Raw genomic sequence first — 22,004 nt, 5'->3', positions numbered from 1 at the left:
CTTCCTTGATTAAAAATTAGAAAACCGAGGCCCAGAAACAGTCAAAGTTACTTAGTTGCTGAGCTGGGACTACAATTTCTGTATTCTTTTTACAGTTTTAAAACTTCAGGTGCTAAAAACACAATATAATTAAGTAAAACTCTTCAGTATGACCTGTGAATGATTTTTATGGCTTTTCAGTGAAGTGTGAAATGCTCCGATAGCTGCCAAAGTGTCAAATAGGCCCTGAGGCTGTAAAGGGAAGTGTGACTTACCACTTTTGGTTTTCTAGTGACCTTTATTTGATCTGACAATAAGCAGCTACACTTAAAGCTTTGAATAAGCAAGTAGAACAAGGGTGCATAGGAAATATCTAAAGATAATACTAATATTAAAAAATGTTTTTCACAAAGAGCTGAAGCACTATCAAACACAACCACCACCTCTGTCACATCAAGTATTTCTTGAATCACTATTAGTGAAGCACCAATATAAATAAAATGAGGCCTAATGACTAAGCTTGTTCTAGGGAAGTCTGCCAAGGGAGAAAAATCACTAAACTTTTAATTGGGCCTTGCTAATTAGACCTAACCCATCATTCCTCTCCAAAGTCCATCCCTGTTCCAAAGTAGAAAAACAAAAACTCAGCAACTAAGAAAAAACTGTGTTATTTATAGTATTAAATTCTTCTAAGATTTACGTTTTAATGGAGTTCCATTTTGCGTGCTGGGCATCCATTACATAGTATTTTCTAAGTTCTTTGTATATTTAAAGCGTACAGGACTTGCTACATATTGATAATGTCATTTTACATATTTAAAATAAGCTTCTACCGTGTGGAATCATCTTCACTTTCCTCTCCCAACCTTTGCATAATGCATGGGTCCACTGCAAACTAAGGCCTGTGGGCCAAATCTAGCCTGCTGCCTGTTCCTGTATAGCCCACAAACTAGAAACTATTTTTACATTTTAAATGGTTGAAAAGATTATTTCATGATATGTGAAAATTATAAGAAATTCAAGTGGGAAAGTCCATAAACAAAGTTTTACTGGAACACTGCCATACTCACTTATATACTGTCTATGGCTGCTTTCAGGATACTGTGGCATAGTTGAGCATTTGCCTAAAATATTTACTATCTGGGTTTTCACAGAAAAAAGTTTGCTTACCCTTGGAATAATTCTTTGAAGTATGAAAAAATTAGAATGAAAGGGGCTTTAATTATAGTTTGCCTTAAGAAATGTTCAACATATAAGCATTTCCAATTTTCAAACAACTGCAGCCCACTCCTCTTTGTGCTACTTTTATCCCATAAATAATTTTGAATGATTAACATGTGAAACTCCAGATTTTCCTTCTTAAGGAAGTTCTGAAGAACACAAAGTGAGGATTTGATAAAAGCATCTGTTGTTAAAAGGTAACCAACAGAGATAAAAAGGGGCTGGTCAAAAGAGGCAAGGAGAAGTTCTATTCTGCAAATGAGTGGCATGAGTTTAACAAAAAACAAAACAAAACAAGACAAACAGTCCCAAGGTAAATCCAGGTAACAACACTAGATATGGGGATAATGGTAGCATCATTAATAGGAAAAAGGCAGTCAAGAGGAGGAGCTGAGTACAGTTTTGGAAACAACTGAATTTGAGAGACTGTTGCAAGGTCCACTGTCAACTTGGCAGCAATATAGCATGAGAATCGTCAGGGCTAGATATTCTATATATATATATAATATTTAGCCACTGATATGGTCACACCTCCAAGTTCCCAAAAGAACACTATGATTAAGACATTTTTATATTATGTTGTGTGTGTGTGTGTGTGTGTGTGTGTCCCTTTAGCTTACTATGGAACACAATTATTACAGAGAGAAGGAGAAGTTTTAAACATTTCATTTCTGTGGTTCAAAATAATGAGCCATAGGAAAGTATGTGTTTAAATGCACATATGAAATTGTCTACTGTTGACTTTATCAACTCTGTCCTTAAATAAACACAGAGAAAAACATCTTCAACAACTAGAAAAGATATATTTTCATAGATATAAATCCTTAAGAGTTAAAAAAAATAGCTTGGCCTTAACCATGGAATAAAATAATCAATTTAACCTTAAAACCTAGACACTCAAAAGGGGATATTCTATTGCAATCACAGATTAACAGAAAATTAGTGCTAAAAAGGGTCTTTTGAGATAACTTTGATAGTTTCCTCTTGGATGGTTGGGACTGGTAACCTCAAAGAAGTTGAGTGACTCACTCAAGGTCTTACAGATAGTCACTGTGAGGACCAAGACTAGAAACCAGTGTCCTTTACACCATACTATGATAGCTTAGCTTAATGAAAAAATTAATAAATATCTGATAATACTCTTACTCAACCCAAACCCTTTATATCATTCTTGGTACCAATGTTCACTATGAATGTTGAAGACCTTATACAAACACTAAGACACTTGAGAACTAGTTCTCCAAGAAGTACAGTTATATAATAGATTATGCATTTCAATGTATTTGTTTTATGTACTAGAACTAGAAAATATAAGGCCTCTGGAAATTAGTTAATACACCCTTCCTTGTGAAACTCTTCTGGTTTAATTAACAGTAAACAGTATCAAGAAGTCATTCAAGACCTAAGGCTGGGTATATAGTCAAGTATATATAAGAGATTTAAGACAGCTTTATATGGGTAAAATATGCTAAAATCTGTTGATGACAACTAGAATAAATGCAATGGAGGTATTTATAGGGCTCTATTTGAGGTGTTTTACATCAAGTCAAAGAGCTCTTCTGAACACAGAAAAATGAAAATAATCATTAAATGGTGTGGTCTGTATAATGGGATATGCTGACAGATCAAACAGTTAAAATGTTTGTATGCACATACCCTCACACAAAGAAAATCATCAGGCCTGTCACTTCAGAATAAACCTGGTACTAATTTCCTTTACTGAGCAAAAATTAATGTTGGTAAAAACACCACATTCAATTTTTAAAAACAATTTAATAAGCATGTCATTGTAACATTTCAAAATCAACTACTAAAATAATGCTTATAGAGAATTTTTCGAAGCAAGATATTAAAACAGCAATTTAAGAGCATTATTATTACTATCAAGAATAAGCTATTTTTCTACTCTAACTCGAGAAATATGATGCAGTCCCGTCAACAATGATGAGTCACTATAGCAGCGACTCTTTCATAAGAGGTGGGCATAGAACAATATACAAAAAGACTTGTGTGAAAAGCCTCAGGAATTCTGCCAATAGCCTCCCTCCCCACAAAATCTAGGACATCCTTCCACCACACTGTGAATCAATGTTAGAAAGCAAAGCTTAAAATTAGTTTCAAGTTAATGACTGTCAATAACTAACTAGTGGGCAAAGGTGACACAAACCTGAGAGATGAAATGACAAAGATTCTAAAAGATTAATAAGTATCACAAGCAACAGCAATAAACATAAGATCAGATCAGAAGGGTTCTAGAAGTGATAGTAACTCACACTTCAGATACACTAAAGAAATCATATAAACGGCCATAACCTTTTAACATGAGTAAGAAAATGAAGGACCTTCATGTTTTTTGGTATATTTATCAATTTAGAAGTATAAAGTTTATATACATGAATAACACTACAGAAATACTAAATTTTCAGATATATATTTTAATCTGATTAATATATATTTAATCTGTATCACTGCTTTTCCAATAAAGGTCTACATTTTTGGTAAGTGGACACCTTGTGATTCAATCTATAACGCTCCCCACTGAAACTTAAATACATCTATACAAAAGAACTTCTAAGAATTATGTACGGATTGACATGTACATAGCTGAGAGAAACCTGTTCTACTGAATATATAGTAGTGGTGACAGTATAATGAGTAATAATTTCTTAGCTTAATTAAGATCCTATACTACATGGCTGATTTTATCTGAGCCTGTTGTTAGACATTTATATATATATATATATGAAAAATATATATGGAAAAACTCAAATACAATATAGTATTCAGGCACTTTAATGCAGATTACACAGAAAAAACAGCACATTTTAATATATAAATGTTTTTAAAAGACCCCAATAAATGTATTCATTAATATTTATCCCTTGCTTAGGGAACTGATCTATTCTAGGTAATATAGCTAAAGATCCCACTTGTCAAGATTTGCCATATGTATAAATTCTATAAATTGGCTTCTAAAAATCAGCAAAAAAAGCTGAACATATCTCTACTAAAACTATTACTCTCAATATGATAGTGTTTGTATGACGACTGTTATCTTCAGGAATGTTAGCAAACTTTGAATTGCTCCTGATTCCATTTTATTTCCAAGGATGAATGTTTATAGGTTTGTTTTCCCTAAAACAAGGGCTCCCGATTCTTTTAGAACCACAAAAGGGACAGAAATGACTAGTTAAATTAACTGTTAAGATAAGTAAAACAAACACTGATTATTACACATTACCAAAACACAGATTTTACCATGTAGAATATTAAAAACAAAACAAAACAGAGTTTTACCTCTACACAGGTTTTCATCCCTGAGGCAGCAGCATAGTGCAGGGGTGTGTTCTTTTTGTTATCAACGGCATCAATAGCTGCTCTCTCATATTCGCCTTGGTCAAGTTTTGCTCCTTTCCATCTTAAAATCATTTGCAGACAATCTGCTCTTCTAAAATCATCTTCTGCAGGGCGTGCTAAGCGAGGATGAAGGGCTCCTTCAGATATCATAATTTGAGGTCCCATACATAACAAATGCATAGATGTTTCATTGTGCACATTCCGTTTATTTGGATTTCCATCTCTACCAAAAAGAAAGGTCCTAAAATGATAAAGGAAAAGGATGAAAATCAGTTCTTTCCTACCTTGAAATAATACATAGAAAATACATTTAAGAGGTAACCTCTACTTCTAAGCTGCTAAACCAATTTCTATTGAAGCACTGTTTCACAATAGGTTGAATGACTAATTCTTATAGCTATTAAAAAAAAAACTCCATTCAAGAACAATAGTATTAAAAAACCAAAGCTGAACATCTTTACAGTATTTGCTAATAAATGAGAAAAAGGCATAGAAAGGAAAAAGAAAGGTAAGGAGAAGGAAAGAGAAGTGAAGAAACAAGGAAGAGAAAAGGAAGGGGAGGAAGAAGGAAAGGAACTGAAAGGGCCACTTGTAGACTAATACACGTCAGTTAACATAAACACCTCAGGTACATTATTAAACAGACCACACCAATTTTTTTCTTTACTGCTCTGCTCTATTTTATTTCTCTTGAGTACATTTCACTTAATAAGTATGATGACAATATTAGCGAAGCAAGCAATGCCTAAGTCTGGCAGTAAATATTAAATCTAGGAAAAATTTCTCTACCTGAGTCTTCGGCTAGTCTTTGAAACAATAAGGCATATATTATATATTACACAATGTAATACTTTTTGACTGAAGTAAGCTATGGTTAGCTCTGGAAGATCAAGATCTAATTCCAAGGTGGTAGCCCTTACTAATGATAGGTCTAGGGGAGCAGCTTTAACTACTGCCAAACTCAGAGCTGAGAGTTATGCCTAGCATCCACTACATCCTTGAGTTACGGTCAATGGATTAATATTTGAGCCAGTTCAGTTGCATAATAAGATACTGGAAAATGAGCTGGATAAAACCTACTATGATATAGTCAGCCTGTACTAAAAAAACACAAATACACTATGAAATGGTCATACAGTCCCATATCTGAAGATGAGTCACATTTACTATGCAGGGCTACTATCATTTGCATTCCTATATCCAAGTGCAGAAGAGAAATGGGAAGGAAGCAGAGCCAAGCTCCAAATCCTAGTTACATCTGAATTGTTTTTAGGTTAGTTTCAGCTTAGAACAAGAAAAAACAAAAATAAAAACCAAAACCCTGACCAAAAAGGAACGAGGATACGCTCTTCAATTTGAATGAGTTAGCCAAGCTGGAAAGCGCATATGAGAAAAAGGATGAGTAAGATGTCCTAAGAAGGTCCCAGACAACTTTTAGAACAACTCTGGATATCTCCTGTTTTTACCATTCAAGATTCTAGACAGCTCAGCAACACAGCCCTTCAAAACTAGCCTATTAGACTTTTAGTGTCCACATTCACTTGAATTATCCTGAAAGTAAGACATGAAGTCTCTAAAGCAGGAACAAATGAAATATTATTACTTACAATAACCATGCCAAGTCCCTCATACCCCAACTCTTACCACTGGGCTAACACAAGCCAAGCCAGACCAGACATCATAGTACAATACATGTACTAGGGTCTGCACTGTAGGCGAATGTGATACGCAGACTAATGTCCCCCCCTCAAAGAAGTCTGTCCTAATCCCTGGAACCTGTGAATATGTTACCTTACACAGTAAAAGGGACTTTGCAATAAGATAAACTTAAGGTTCTTGACATTGGGAAATTATTCTAGATTATCTAGGTGGGCCCAATATAATCATGAGTCCTTAGAAGAGAAAGATAGGAGGGTCAGAATCAGAGAGATAATGGAAGATGCTATGCTGCTGTCTTTAAAAATGGTGGAAGGAGCCACAAGTCAAGAAGTGCAGGTAGCTTTTGGAAACTGGAAAAGGTAAGGTAAGGGATTCTACCCAGGAGCCTGCAGGAAGAATACAGTTCCGCCAACACCTTGAGTTGAATCCAGTGGAACCATTTCAGACATCTGTTCTCCAGAGCTTTAAGATAATAAATTAGTGTTGTTTTAAGTCACCAAGTTTGTGGTAATTTGTTACAGCAACAATAGTAAGTTAATAAAGCAATGAGCACCAAAAATAAGACTCTGGGAGACTTGTAGAGCAGACCACCTCCCCTCTGAAGACTGGTGGGTGGGGGGAAAGAAGAAAAGGTAGAGGGGGGAACCTATCCCTGAGTGTGAACAAATTCTCCTAGGGAAGATCCTGGGTTCTTATGCTTTGGAATGTAAAATACGTTTCTGAGTCTTACAATTTAGGGAACGTCTCAATGGCCTCAGGTCTCATCCACTCCTTACCCCCCATTCAAATGTAAATATGTATCTCCTGAGAGGTAAACCTCTCTGGAGTTCTCAATCTCTACTCAGTCAAAGTTTAACTTCCAAGGTTTGTGTTTTAAGCCCAGGTCCCAAGTTCCAGTAAAATTTGCTCAGAAAGCCCTAACTGTGCATATTTTCTCTACGGTCCTACACAGACTTTATGGCCTTCTGACTCCTGCAGTACATGTGTAGGCTCTTCATTGCTTGCTCTGCTATTTGGTTTCCCACGACCTGACCTAGGCATCTAAACAAACCCAACCCTACTTAGAAGCCTCTTTACACTAGGCCCCCTCCTCCAGTTGCATTTAGTCATTCCCTTGTCTTCCTATAACATTCTAATTATATAATTCATTACATTGTTATCATAGTTACTTTCCTACATATCTGTTCCCTTCTCCCACTTGGTTTATTGCCTTCTAAGGCAGGGTCTATATCCTGTTCTTTCTTGAATCCGCAATACAGTGTCAGACACAGGAGCAGATTCTTGCTATAATTTTGATAGATGAACTTGAATGTATATTACTTTGACCTAGATTAGTGACATGGCATTGGGAATATCTTAATACAGAATTCTAGATCTCTCAAGCCAGCAGTGTAGCAAACTGGTCAAGAACACGGTATCTAGTACAGGCTGCCAGGCTCTAATCCCAGTTCTGTCACTTTTCAGCTATGTGATCTTATGCAAGTTACATAATAGCTTATAAATATAGTATATATATATATAAGCAATATAAATATGTAGCTAATATATATTACATACAACCAACTAATATATGGTTCATATTCTTTGACCAAGTAAACCTACTCCTGGAATTTATCCCAAAGGAAATAACTCAAAGAATACAAATCTATAGAAACCATGATATTCAATATACTGTTATTTTGAATAGAAAAATTTGTAATCACTTAAATGTCTGGTTATAGGAGAAATGGGAAACATAAATCATGGCATTTCTATACAATAGAAAATTAAAATTATAAAGTCATTAAAAAGCCTATGTATGAATATTTATAGCTAAAACTAGAAGGGAACACGGGATAATTCTAACAGTTGTTTAAGGGAGGCAAGAATGTGAATAGCTTTGTTTATTTATATAATCATAATGTTGCTTCATAGTTTAAAAGAAAAAAAAGGAAAAATATATTTTCCCCAAGCCAACAACTGATGATAAAATTCTCAATGATATTTCCCTGTATTTATAATGCTTCAATTATAGTGGATTATAGTGAATAACCAAAATTTAACAATATTCTAAAAATATGTTCAAGATTAAAACCTCTTCCAAAAGGCATTAACAATTAAAAAGATTTCATTTGCTTAAAAATTTAATTTAGAAATAAATTATTAAAATTAATTTAGATTCTGTAAGATTCTGTACAACCACATTTATTTAGCCTTTCCTATCCCTATTTCCAATATATCATTTATTTTCTCTTTTAGTTTGTTCAGGAGACCTGAGGGTTCTCATCACCATGGAATTTAATACAAGTTGGAAGGATGCCAGTTGATACGGAGAAATCTCTCTTTCTCTTTCTCTCTCTCTCATTAAACAATTCTAGATCCTCCCCAATAGAGGGAAGAGAGTGTGATAATTTTGCAAATGTTCTTATACACAATCTGCCAGACTCTGATGAATCAAACCAAACGAAGGCTATTATTCTGAAGTTAAAGTATTAAAATAGCTTCTTTATACATATTTATTCAGGAAAGATTCTCAAATTTATTAGACATAGTACCATACCTGCATATTTTGTACTAAAACTGTAAAGCTGGATATTCTAATTTTATTGATTTATATTACTACTTTTTTATTATCTGTTTAAATTCAAAAGTAGAGTCTTCTTTAATTTACATGAATGAACAGAATTATAAATTTGTAACTGATATGTAAGTTTTAGATAGTCCCCTTTCTATAATTATGCCAGTAATCATGAAATGTATTTTACTACTTGCATATAAGCTTAATTCTGGAACAAGGACAGGAGATAACTGGCAGGAAGGTGGAGTAAGGAAAACATTAACCCGGAAAAAAAAATCCCTTTCATTTGACCCTAATAATCCATCCAGAAGGCATCTGTTTTTCTAGATTCTTTCACTGTTAATTATCAAACAGTTTATAACTGAAACCCATATTTCATCTACATTTAACCTCCACTTCAATATGACCCTATTCTGATCACTGTACTAATACTGCACTTTTTCACATCATGAGGAATTTCCTAAGAGCTAAATTCTTATCACTGTCCTCAATTCTTGTTTTTAATCTGAAACTGCTAATAATTCATTTACATCTTGACCTCTGTATTACCTTGGTTTCCATAACTACCCATCTTTTTAACAGACCTCTTAATTTTTTTCAGTACAATCTCTCTTCTACCCACGATGATGGCTCCACTTTCCTATCCCTTTATTGGAAGCAAATTCACTTCCTGAATCTATTTTCTTCTCTGTACATGTTCCCTCCTTTCAGAGAGCACATCCACTCTTAAAGTCACTTATCTTTCAATGGGTTTCTATGAATACACTTTGTAAAACTAAAAACTTTTACAGGAACCTAAATGATAGACAGTGGTAGCAGAATTATGGTTTCTCTCAAAGGGCTTCTACTATTACTTCTGTGATAATTCTTAATGCTTTATCACTCTGTTTGACTTCCAATCTGACCTTTAGATCATATTCTAACTTCTTATAGGCCCATTTCTCTTGCATATTTCATCATTATCTCATTTTCAATTGAGCTGCTCCCAAAATAAGTCTTCTCTCTTAGGGCCTCAATTTCTTGCCATAACACTCTTATTCTCCCAGTCACTAACATGTACATTCACTTTCAGTTCCTTTTAAATCTCTCCTTGCATGCAACATTATTATTCAGTAGTGTTGTTTGCCAGGTACTACTCTAGAAGTTAGGTATATTGTTAAGAAAACAGATTAAGTCCCTGCCCTTATAGTATTTGCATATAAAGGAGGTTAGGAGAGGAGAAATGCATTTCAATGCATTTAAAATAATTTTAAAACTCCTGAAATATAAGAATCAAAAAAATAGAAATAAATAATTGGAAACTATTTTAATTCTCAAAGCTTAGTATTAACATATGCTCTGATAAAGACATGCTCTAATAAAGATTTTATATTTTATATATACCAAAAGACAGGCCCCTTTTATTTCCAAGGAAGCACAAGAAGTTATCCTGTAAAACCTAAGGAATAAGCACTCTAATTCCCCATTTTATACATGACTTTCCCAAAAAGATACAACTAATGAACTGTATACCCAAACTAGAACATGCTGAGTCCAAAGTCTAAAAAGTCTTTTTGCTACATTAAGTAGTAACTATTTATGAATATGGATTTAGTTTCCCATGAAAGAGGCACTGTGGTGTGGCATAATATAAACACACAGCATTTAGGTTCAGAGAGATATAGATGCAAACTAGCTTCTAAACTGTAAACAACTCTTCTTTTACCTTAAGAAGAGAGGAAAGTTATGCCTGCTGTTGCAGGTACCATTAAGCCAAAGGAAATGGGGATAAAATCAAGGCCGCATTCCAAATGGGTAATTTACTTTATGGCTACTAAAGTATATTGTCTTTGACTATGTATATTCCTCTGTATCCCATATATGTCATGTGTTAGGAATCTAGCCAAGCTTAGCCAGGGTCTATACTGAAGCTAGCAGGTAGGTATGCCAGATTACACGAGGCAGCATGAGAAAAAAATGGCCATCAACTTGTTAGAAAGTTTAGCAAGGTTAAATACAGTAAAATATTGGAAGCTATCTGAAACACAGATAGTTAAAACAGAGTTGGTACTTTACTTAATGCTGATGCATGAATGCTATTTATCTTTATTCTATGTGACAGTGTTAAGAAGAGTAATTTAATTCTGAAATCAACTAATCATTTAAAATAATATGCTTTGTGATTTTCTCTGCACTACCTCAATAAATTTTGAAAAACAAAAGATACACAGATTAAAGAAATTAGAGTTGCTTATTCTTAGAAAAGGAGAGCAATAAAATAATTTCTGACTCTAGTACAGGATGTTAAAGGCGTTAATAAAGAAATTATGAGTCACTGATCTCCAAGAAATTTTAAAAAGAAAACACCAAACACTTCAGGCTGAAGTTGAAAGTTAAGTATAAAGTAAAAATATAAGTATAAAGTATATGGCCAATTCATAAAAATAGTAATCAAAAGAGAATATACAGTCACCTTTTCTTTAGGTTTTTAAATACTCATTCAACAGAATGATAACCAGAGGATGGAGACAGATATATTCCTTCATAGAGGAACTAAGAATATTGATCAGATCAGCAATTTTTAAACATTTTGGTAGCAGACTTTTACAACTTTAAAAATTACTGAAGGATGGGATGAATTGGGAGATTGGGATTGACATATATACGCTAATATGTATAAAATAGATAACTAATAAGAACCTGTTGTATAGCAAAAAATAAAAAATAAAAAAATAAAAGGTAAAATGGAAAAAATAAGGAAATTAACTTTTATACAATAGTATTAACTAAATAACAAAGCTTATTCAAGTAGACAAAACTAGAAATAATAAAAAGGGAAATATCTCAAATTTTAGATTGTGAAGAGATAATCTATCAGTCTTAACTGCATTTATCACATAATTCCTTGCCTTAAAATTTCTGGTGTACATAATAATCCCAGCTAGATTATGAGAACTACTAAAATAAGAGTTTGCATCTTCATATCCCCTACAGTGCCTGTCACAGAGTAACACACACACACACACACACAATTAGTGAAGATTCCTACTGGGAGAATGGAATTGACATATACACACTACTATATATAAAACAGATAACTAATAAGGACCTACTGAATAGCACAGGGAATTCTACTCATTACTCTGTAATAACCTATACGGGAAAAGAATCTAAAAAAGAGTAGATATATGTATATGTATAACTGATCGACTTTGCTGTACAGCAGAAACTAATACAACATTGTAAAACAAATATACTCCAATAAAAATTTTTTAAAATTCCTAAGAGCCTTTGTTTATGTGAGTTATATGTATATGTGTAGACAGATATTGATATTAAAAATTAAAATAGAAATTTTAAAAATTTACTCATAAAAAATAATTACACATTTAACATTCCTAATATCTTAAAATGAAAACAAACTATATATATTTTTAAAAAATAAGTGAGCATAATGGCACTGTTTTACATGTTTACAAATTTTACTTAATGTCTGGCTAATTGAATACTATGAGAATCTGTCTGTCTTCTCTCTGTTGTGATGTGTCATTTGGGTTCAGGCATATGAAGAAAATCCAGCCTTATATAATTAGAAAAGAGAGAAGTATCTTAAAATAGCCTTTTCAGATAATTATGAATATTCATATTTGATACTATACCAAAAATTCAACAAATGATCATTTCTTAAAGATTACTTGTAATATAAAAACTGAAATCTTATCAATGAACTTTTGTACTCTGTTACATAAAACTCCACTGATCTGGAACTTCCCTGGTGGTGCAGTAGTTAAGAATCCAGCTGCCAATGCAGGAGACATGGGTTCGATCCCTGGTCTGGGAAGATCCCACAAGCCACAGAACTAAGCCCGTGCACCACAACTACTGAGCCTGTGCTCTAGAGTCCGTGAGCCACAACTACTGAGCCCATGCGCCACAACTACTGAAGCCGATGTGCTCTAGGGCCTGTGTGCCACAACTGCTGAGCCCACATGCTGCAACTACTGAAGCCTGTGCACCTAGAGCCCATGCTCTGCAACAAGAGAAGCTACCGCAATGAAAAGCCAGCATACCACAATGAAGAGTAGCCCCTGCTTGCTGCAACTAGACAAAGCCCGCACATAGCAATGAAGACCCAATGCAGCCAAAAATGAAAAATAAAAATATGATAAAATCCATTTATCTAGCTTGCATTTTGAATAAATCTTTTACCCATGCATAACTGTAAAATATCATATACTGATCATCTTAAAAAATACTAATTCACTGAGTTATGCCGATCTTCTAGATTTTTGTCAAATTTCATTATACAAAATTTTAAAAAATCATATTAATTTATATCACCACCAATCTTATTCAGAAAAGTCTCTAAGTAATGCGAAGTTATCAAGCTGAAGGCAGTAAATATAACTTTTCAAAATTCCAAAATTCACTTGAAAGCTCAAATTTTATCATTAGCAACAAATACTGTTAGCTTTTCCTTGAATTGATAGGCTCACTTATTTAATACATTTTCAAGAAAAATGTCAGCCAGTATCCCAGTCTGAATAACCATCTTTTTTTGTTGTTAGTTTAAAATGTTGTTTCACGAAAGAATAAGTAGTTTAACTCACACCTCAAACAATAGTACAAAGTGCTCCTCCACAAAACAGCAGAAGTGCTTTATGCATTCTTCTCATTTGTCATGCAGAATATTAAAAAGATGTGTACTTGAGGATGGAGATTAATTAAAATTAGTAATTTTACTGCTTCATTGAGGACATTTTAAGTGAAACAGGTTTTTTTTTTTTTTTTTTTTTTAAACAGCAAGTGCCTGGTAGAGAGGAATACAATGATTACTAGTAAGGTTTGGTGCCAACATCTTGATTCATCTAAAGGCATCAGCAGTTTTATCCTCCACTTTTTGCACTATCACTGCAAATGTCAACACAGTGAAAAAAGGCAAACAACATCTTAAAATTAGTATAAAAACAGTTTTGACCCACTGTACCTCCTTGAAAGAGTCTCAGGATCCAGGAATCCTCAGAACACACTTTAAGACTCAATCGATTAGACATGGAAACAACCTAAATGTCCATCAACAGGTAAGTGGATAAAGAAGATGTGGTATATATATACAGTGAAATACTACTCAGCCATAAAAAAGAATGAAACAATGCCATTTGCATCAATGTGGATTGACCTAGAGATTACCATACTAAGTGAAGTAAATCAGAAAGACAAAGTCAAATACCATATAATATTACTTATATGTGGAATCTAAAATATGACACAAATGAACCTACCTATGAAACAGAAACAAAATCAGGGACGTGGAGAATAGACTGGTGATTGCCAAGGCAGAGTGGGATAGGAGAGGGTAGGCACGGGAGTTTGGGATTAACAGATGCAAACTGGTATACACAGAATGGATAAACAACAAAGTCCTACTGTATAGCACAGGGAAATATATTCAATATCCCGTGATAAACCATGATGGAAAAGAATATAAAAAAGAACATATATAACTGAATCACTTTGCTGTACAGCAGGAATTAATACAATATTGTAAATCAACTATACTTGAATAAATTTTAAAACGACTCACTGGATTAGATAACTTTCTTACATAATGTTTTCCAATTTTATAAAGTATATTTCAAATTATACTATAAATGGTTAAAATATATTTTGCTACTTGATTTCTTTCATGTTAAAATATACATATTACCTTAGTAACAATAATATTTAAATACATTTTACCTTGGTATTCTAAGCAAGTTTTAATTAATCACATAACAAAACTTGATATTAAATATTATTAGAGTGCTCAATATTCGGAAGCTAAAGCAACAGTTTCATAATCTCACTGAAAATGTTCAACTCAAAAAAAGACAATACATTAAGTAATCAAGAGTTAATCTATTGAGAGCACTACTGTCTAGCAGTGTATTTGTAATATTTACAATCTAGTTGAAGAGATGAGTTTAATGAAAACTGGATGGTTAAAAATCTAAGTTGTAGGAATTTCAGAGAACAGAAAGAATACTGCAGGTCAGAATAGCTGGAAATGAATTCATGAAAAGACAGAAACCAAGTGAGGACTTAAAGGACAGGGAATCAGAGAAGAAAGAAGGCATTTCAGAATCAAGGACTAACAGAAATAAAGCTAACAGGGTGGCATTTTTAAAAGTGGGAAAAGCAAGGGGAAAGGGAACCAGTTTGACTGATATGATCATGCTAAGAAAATAATGCGAGATTAGCCTGACTCAGTAGAATTAGGGCAGAGAAAAGTCGGCTTCAAAAGCCAAACAGAGTAAGGCAGATATAGTATACTGTTAGTTTTCTTGTGATACAAAGAACATTGAAAAGGCTATACTTTTAGTAAGATTAACCTGGACATGAGATTATAAGAGGCTTGCAAAAACAACTTTTAGGAGTCAGGTATTTTCAGTATTGGAAGAGGAGTTGTTAAGAGTGAACAAAGCTTGGGGCAGCGGGAATGGAAAGAAGAGAATCCAAGAGATAAGACAGTGAACTTTGCATTAGTAGCAGGTTAGGTAAAGGAGAAAAGTAAGGAGTAAGTCAAGGATGATTTGAAGATATTTAGGGTTACAGATGTGAGAAGTAATAATATTAATGCTAGGCATCATGAGACATATAACACATAAATTGTCCCACAAGCTTTACATGTATCTATTTTACAGATAGGGAGACAAGTGCAGAGTGATTATAATTTGTTTTGCTAATAACTATTTTAGGCAGCTCTGAAATATAGGCTTATCTGACTATAGATATAAGAGGCTATCACAGTGCTGAAAAGCCTAAAACCTAATAGTCATCTGCCTGGGCAACTAGCTTTGCTATTTAGAAGCTTCTGAGTTCTGACAAGTTGCGTAATCTTTCTGTGCTTCAGTTTTTTCACCTCTGAAATGCAGAAGATAAATGACCTCATAGGGCTATAATGATTATTAAATGAGACAATGCATGTAGAGCCCTGTTAATAGTGCCTAGAAAATAGTAAGCCCTCAATATGTTTGCCATTATGTTATTAGTACAATATGCTAGTGTCATTAACATAGGGAAGACCCAGTTTTGGAAGAAAAAATACAAGATGAGTTGGAGGAGGCTTATAATTGGGTATTTTTAGAGAAATGGAAATAAAAGACAGGGACTTCCATGGTGGTGCAGCGGTTAAGAATCCACGTGCCAATGCAGGGGACACGGGTTTGAGCCGTGCTCTGGGAAGATCCCACATGCCTCGGAGCAACTAAGCCCGTGTGCCAGAACTATTGAGCCCACATGCCACAACTACTGAAGCATGCATGCCTAGAGCCTGTGCTCCACAACAAGAGGAGCCATTACACTGAGAAGCCCGTGGCCACAATGAAGAGTAGCCCCCACTCTCTGCAACTACAGAAAGCCCCTGCACAGCAATAAAGACCCAATGCAGCCAATAAATAAATAAAATAAACAAAAAGGAAACAATTCATTTAAAAAAGAAAAGATAAATGCAAAAAGGAGAGGTTATAGAAATACCTCTTTTTAAGTCAAGAAATACCTATTTTATTTTTAAGAGGTTACAAAAATACCTACTTGATAGTCACAGGCCTGGATAACCTATATTATTTATGGAATTTTTATCATTTAGAAATCCTTATCATAGAGATATTTCCTGTGCAATGATTTTATAAAATTTCTATTTACTTTGTGTAAGATACTATGCTAGATGCTAGAAGTACAGAGAAGGTCCTTTCAAAAAGCTTTCATTTAGGTAGGTCAAGAGAAGATATACAAAATTATAAAATACGAGATACACAGATATAGAGAACAAACATATGGACACCAAGTGGGGAAAGCAAGGAGGGTTGGGGGGAATAAAAAAAAAAATACAATGAGATAGTGTATACCAAACAAGTAATACAAACAAACAAAAAAGAACCATAGAAGTTCAAAAAAAGACTGAGGTTCCTATGGATTGTGACAGGCTAAGAAGTTAGATAAAGTATGCCTAGGACCTCAAAGGAAGGCTAAAATTTAGGTAAGAAAGAGCTGAGAAGAGTAGGATACCCCTGGCAGAAAGAGCAGAATGAACTGACAGAACACACACGGCACGATTCACGGATACCAAAAAGAGCAGTTTAATTTGAATGACAAATTTGTATAAAAAAAAATAGAAAAAGCATTGAAAAGTTTTTTTTGTCAAGTTCTAATGTGCTCAGGATACTGGTTTAAGAATTATATTTCACTGCACAAGTAAAGAATTGTTTCTTTCTCTTCTAGCATCAGACTTCCATAGCTGCATAATCTACTAAAAAAACAATTTGTTTTGGAACTACTTTTCTATCCTTTGCTTCTTTCATCTTATAAGCTAGAAAGTATCAAATTTAATTCCCATGTAATTAGGAAGAATCTTCATATATTTGTTGTCACTAATGCTTTTCGTGTTGAAGAGTTTTTTTTTTAAGTTTCTTAGTATTTTCAGTTTCAAGAAAATATTTTGCTTTTAGAAAAGTCTTTTCAAGTAACCGAACCTCATTAAAAGAAGGAAACTCAAATCTGATCATGACTAGGAAAGGCAAACACATTAGTTTTTCAACTTAAATTGCCTAGGGCACCATTCCCTGAAATTTTTTGACAGTTGACAAGTATTTTTTTAGAATTGAAATGTAATAAATTAAATACTTCACTATTATAAAAGAATTCATACTATGAAACATACTGAGGATCAAAATATATTTACAGTAAAAAGAATTAACCTCACTACTGAAACTTTTGGTCTAATTTAGGCATAATAAAAAAATCACACAATAATTTAGGCATATTCAGTTTTAGAAAGTTTAATTCATATAATACCACATAACATGCACACATGGATGTATATATTTTCAAAGATGAGGGTTTTTTTCCCCTGCTCTAATTTGTTATCAACTGATTTACAGTAATACTTACCCTAATATTCTATTCATTCCATGTCTAGCAGCATAGTGTAATGGAGTATTGTGCTGGTAGGGCTCCCCATAAGATGTATTTGGATCAAGGGATTCTTTTAGCTGAGGGTTGTTTTCATATATTTGGCAGGCCAGGTTTTCATCACCATTGATGAGTGCTTTACGGAATTTGGTGGTTGTATTTCCCATGTTTTGTTTTGTTTTTTTCTGATAGGCAGTGGCACTTTTTTCCTTCTTCTTTCAGCCACTTCTTGAATGCTTCTGCAACATAGTTCACATTCTAGAGGAAAAAATTATTAAATTAGATTGTAAAACAATAATTATGAAGCAGTATCCTAAAGAAACAATATCACAATTAGGAACACTAATAAAATCTAGGAAGCATATGTAAGGGAAACGAACTATATTAAATTTACCAAATTTATCTTAATAGCCAACAAATCTCAAATTTTTAATGTTATCCAAATAAACTTGTTAAACTGTGATATTTTTCCACACAGAAACTGTTAAGGTTTCACAGGCTGCAATTTATACTATAAAAGTTACCTACATATATGTGCTTTTCAATTTTCTCCTTCACATAGGCAGGAAATGAGCTTGACCAAAATTTATGGTTGAATACACTTAAACCCCTGTATAAATTATGTATAAATCTGATTCAGCCAATTTGTAGGATAGTGAAAAATGTAGGAAATTTTGCTCATATAATAATTCCAGAATGTGTTAAATTATAGTAAAGGAAAAGTGAAGCCATTCAGTACTTACAAGGACTTCAGAGGAAAGATTTTTAAAATGTAAATATATAGGACTGCACAACTCACAGCAAACAAATAAAAACAGAGTATAACTAATTCTACCATAATACCATTAAATTTATTTCCTTCTACTGTAAGTAATTCAAAACAAGGCTGAAAACGTGACGTTTATGCCTACTATGTTAGGAAAGAGGTTATGATAAAGATCATATGGGCATTTACTACTGAAGCAATGTGAGGTCAGTGGGGAAGAAGGACATGGAAACAATCATTAAACTTGGAGTTTGAAATCTCCTACTTACCTACACTAGCTGTGTAATTGTAATTACCCTCCAAAAGCCTCATGTTCCTATTTGTACAGTAAAAGAAAACCATTTCTTAAGGACAACAGTAAGGATTATCAGAGCTATTTTATTTAAGTACCCACCACAGTTCTTGGCTAGTGTGCTTAATAAATGTTAGTTTTGTTCCATTCCAATAAATGTTTCTGAATATACTCTTGAACCATTATCAAAATTAGTCATAAAGGAAACAGCTTATGCAAAGGCAGGTATGAAATAAAACGCTTGTTCAACTGGTGAGTAGCGTGGAGTTTAGGGTCTCTAGTGTTGTACTAATAGGAGATAAAACTGAAAATAGGTTGGGGCCAGATTAAGAAATGTATACTTTAACTTGTAAAGAATGGATAATTAACAGCTTTTATGCAGGGCAGCGATATGCTTTAGAAAATTAGCTATTGTGACAGTGTAGAAGATAGACTAGAGGGAGGAACACTTAGAGGCAGAATACAAAAGTCTATCCTTACCCACTTAACTCATCGGCAGGCTAGTCATTAAAACAGTTAAAAAAAAAAAGCTGAAAATAATATGTACTTGTTCAACACAAGCTTTGTACAGGGTAGCAACAGCTTCAACAGAATACAAATCAAAGGACCAAAAAATAGATGAGTTGTTTTTTAAGTTTCCTATAAAACAGACGCTCTCAACCTTGGCTGTACATTTAATAACTTGGAAAACTTCAGAGTCCCACTGGCCAGGCTATATCCCAGACCAATGAAATCAGAGTCTCTTAGGGGGTACCTAAGAGACTTAAATACCACGCATTGGTATTTGAGCTCTTTGGGTGATTTCAATGTGCACACACCACTGTTCAAAAAGCTCCTAGATCCCTCTAGCTAAATGGTTACATCAGAGTATAGACATGAAGGTGAGCAGGCAGGGTAAGACACCTCCTAAGCCTATTTTAGAGACCGGCGTTAACTACCTACTTACTACAGCAGTATATTTTCTGGTTCATATCTATACTTAATGAGGTCACTATTTGGATCTTTTAAGGGTTCTTGGTTATTGATTTTTCACTTTAAATATGCAAATACAATGCATAGTAGAAATTTTGACCATATGGACAAAGGAAAAGGACAACAAACTCATAGTCTGTTTATGAACCACTGGTAGCATTTTGATAAGTACTCACACTATTTATAATGTATGTAAATGTCTCTGTATACATATGTATACTATAAATATTTATATAAATTGGATCATACTATATAATTTTAAATTTTTTATTTAATTTTTCAGAGGGCTGCTGGATCTTTAGCCTAAAGTACTACTTCTTTATCACCTCATCTTGAATCTTGAATGAGGAGAAAATCCCGGCTACACTCTATGCTTATTACAATATACTACAGACACTTGGGAGTTTTTTTAGGGACAGCCTAGATTTTAATTTTTCTTTTCTTTTTTGTTTTTTGAAAGGAAAATTTTACTTTATTGGTTATTTTAAAGTAAATATTAGCATTCATTTTGAACTTACTTAACTTTTTTTTTTTTTTTAGAACTTTTATCGAGATACAGCTAACATACAATAAACTACATATATTTAGAGCATACAATTTGGTATCCCAATCTCCCAATTCATTCCCTCCCCAACCCTCCCTGCTTTCCCCACTTGGTGTCCATATATTTGTTCTCTACATCTGTGTCTCTATTTCTGCCTTGCAAACCAGTTGATTTGTACCATTTTTTTATAGTCCACATATATGTGTTAATATGTGATATTTGTTTTTCTCTTTCTGATTCACTTCACTCTGTATGACAGCCTCTAGGTCCATCCATGTCTCTACAAATGTCCCAGTTTCATTGCTTTTTACAGCTGAGTAATATTCCATTGTATATATGTACCACATCTTCTTTATCCATTCATCTGTTGAGGGACATTTAGGTTGCGTCCATGTCCTGGCTATTGTAAATAGTGTTGCAATGAACATTGGGGTGCATGAGTCATTTTGAATTATGGTGTTCTCTGGGTATACGCCCAGCAGTGGGATTGCTGGGTCATATGGTAACTCTATTTTTAGTTTTGCAATGAACCTCCATACTGTTCTCCACAGTGGCTGTATCAATTCACATTCCCACCAGCAGTGCAAGAGCATTCCATTTTCTCCACACCCTCTCCAGCATTTACTGCTTGTCGATTTTCTGATGATGCCCATTCTAACCCGTGTGAGGTGATACCTCAATGTAGTTTTGATTTGCATTTCTCTAATAATGAGTGATGTTGAGCAGCTTTTCACGTGCCTCTTGGCCATCCATATGTTGTCTTTGGAGAAATGCCTGTTTAGGTCTTCTGCCCATTTTTTGATTGGGTTGCCTGTTTTCTTGATATTGAGCTGGATGAGCTGCTTACATATTTTGGAGATTAGTCCTTTGTTGATTCATTTGCAAATATTTTCTCCCATTCTGAGGGTTGTCTTTTTATCTTGCTTACAGTTTCCTTTGCTGTGCAGAAGCTTGGAAGTTGCATTAGGTCCCACTTATTTATTTTTGTTTTTACTTCCATTATTCTAGGGGGTGGATCAGAAAAGATCTTGCTGTGATTTACGTAGAGGAGTGTTCTTCCTATGTTTTCCTCTAGGAGTTTCATAGTGACTGGCCTTACATTTAGGTCTTTAATCCACTTGGAGTTTATTTTTGTGTTTGGTGTTAGGGAGTGTTCTAATCTCATTCTTTTACATGTAGCTGTCCAGTTGTCCCAGCACCACTTATTGAAGAGGCTGTCTTTTCTACATTGTATATCCTTGCCTCCTTTGTCATAGATTAGTTGACCATAGTTTATCTCTGGGCTTTCTATCCTGTTCCATTGATCTATATTTCTGTTTTTGTGCCAGTACCATACTGTCTTGATCACTGTGGCCTTGTAGTAAAGCCTGAACTCGGTAAGCCTGATTCCACCAACTCCGTCTTTCCTCCTGAAGATTGCTTTGGCTATTCGGGGTCTTTGTGTTTCCATACAAATCGTAAGCTTTCTTGTTCTAGTTCTGTGAAAAATGCCATTGGTAATTTGGATTGCATTGAATCTGTAAATTGTTTTTGGTAATATAGTCATTTTCACAATGTTGATTCTTCCAATTCAAGAACATGGTATGTCCCTCCATCTGTTTGTATCTTTTTTGATTTCTTTCATTAGTGTCTTATAGTTTTCTGAGTACAGGTCTTTTACCTCCTTGGTTAGGTTTATTCCTATGTATTTTACTCTTTTCGTTGCAATGGTGAATGGGATTGTTTCCTT

At 34.0% G+C, this 22,004-nt stretch overlaps 1 protein-coding gene across 5 annotated transcripts in view; it reads right to left on the bottom strand.

The window, feature by feature from the left end:
* ANKIB1 (ankyrin repeat and IBR domain containing 1) overlaps window positions 1–22,004 on the bottom strand; it is a 139,787-nt gene that overhangs the window by 61,361 nt on the left and 56,422 nt on the right. For all 5 annotated transcript variants that reach the window (XM_057732936.1, XM_057732940.1, XM_057732937.1 and 2 more), the window contains exons 2-3: window positions 17,681–17,959; window positions 4,498–4,798 (exon numbers count right to left, since the gene is read on the bottom strand). In XM_057732936.1, the coding sequence (XP_057588919.1) occupies window positions 4,498–4,798; window positions 17,681–17,868 (489 nt within the window). In that variant the 5' untranslated portion in view covers window positions 17,869–17,959. The remainder of the gene's footprint in view (window positions 1–4,497; window positions 4,799–17,680; window positions 17,960–22,004) is intronic.

Source organism: Hippopotamus amphibius, chromosome 4 (genome assembly GCF_030028045.1).
Source record: "Hippopotamus amphibius kiboko isolate mHipAmp2 chromosome 4, mHipAmp2.hap2, whole genome shotgun sequence".
NCBI lineage: Eukaryota > Metazoa > Chordata > Mammalia > Artiodactyla > Hippopotamidae > Hippopotamus > Hippopotamus amphibius.
The sequence above is the reverse complement of the archived record's forward strand: the minus strand, read 5'-3'. Positions and strand labels throughout refer to the sequence as shown.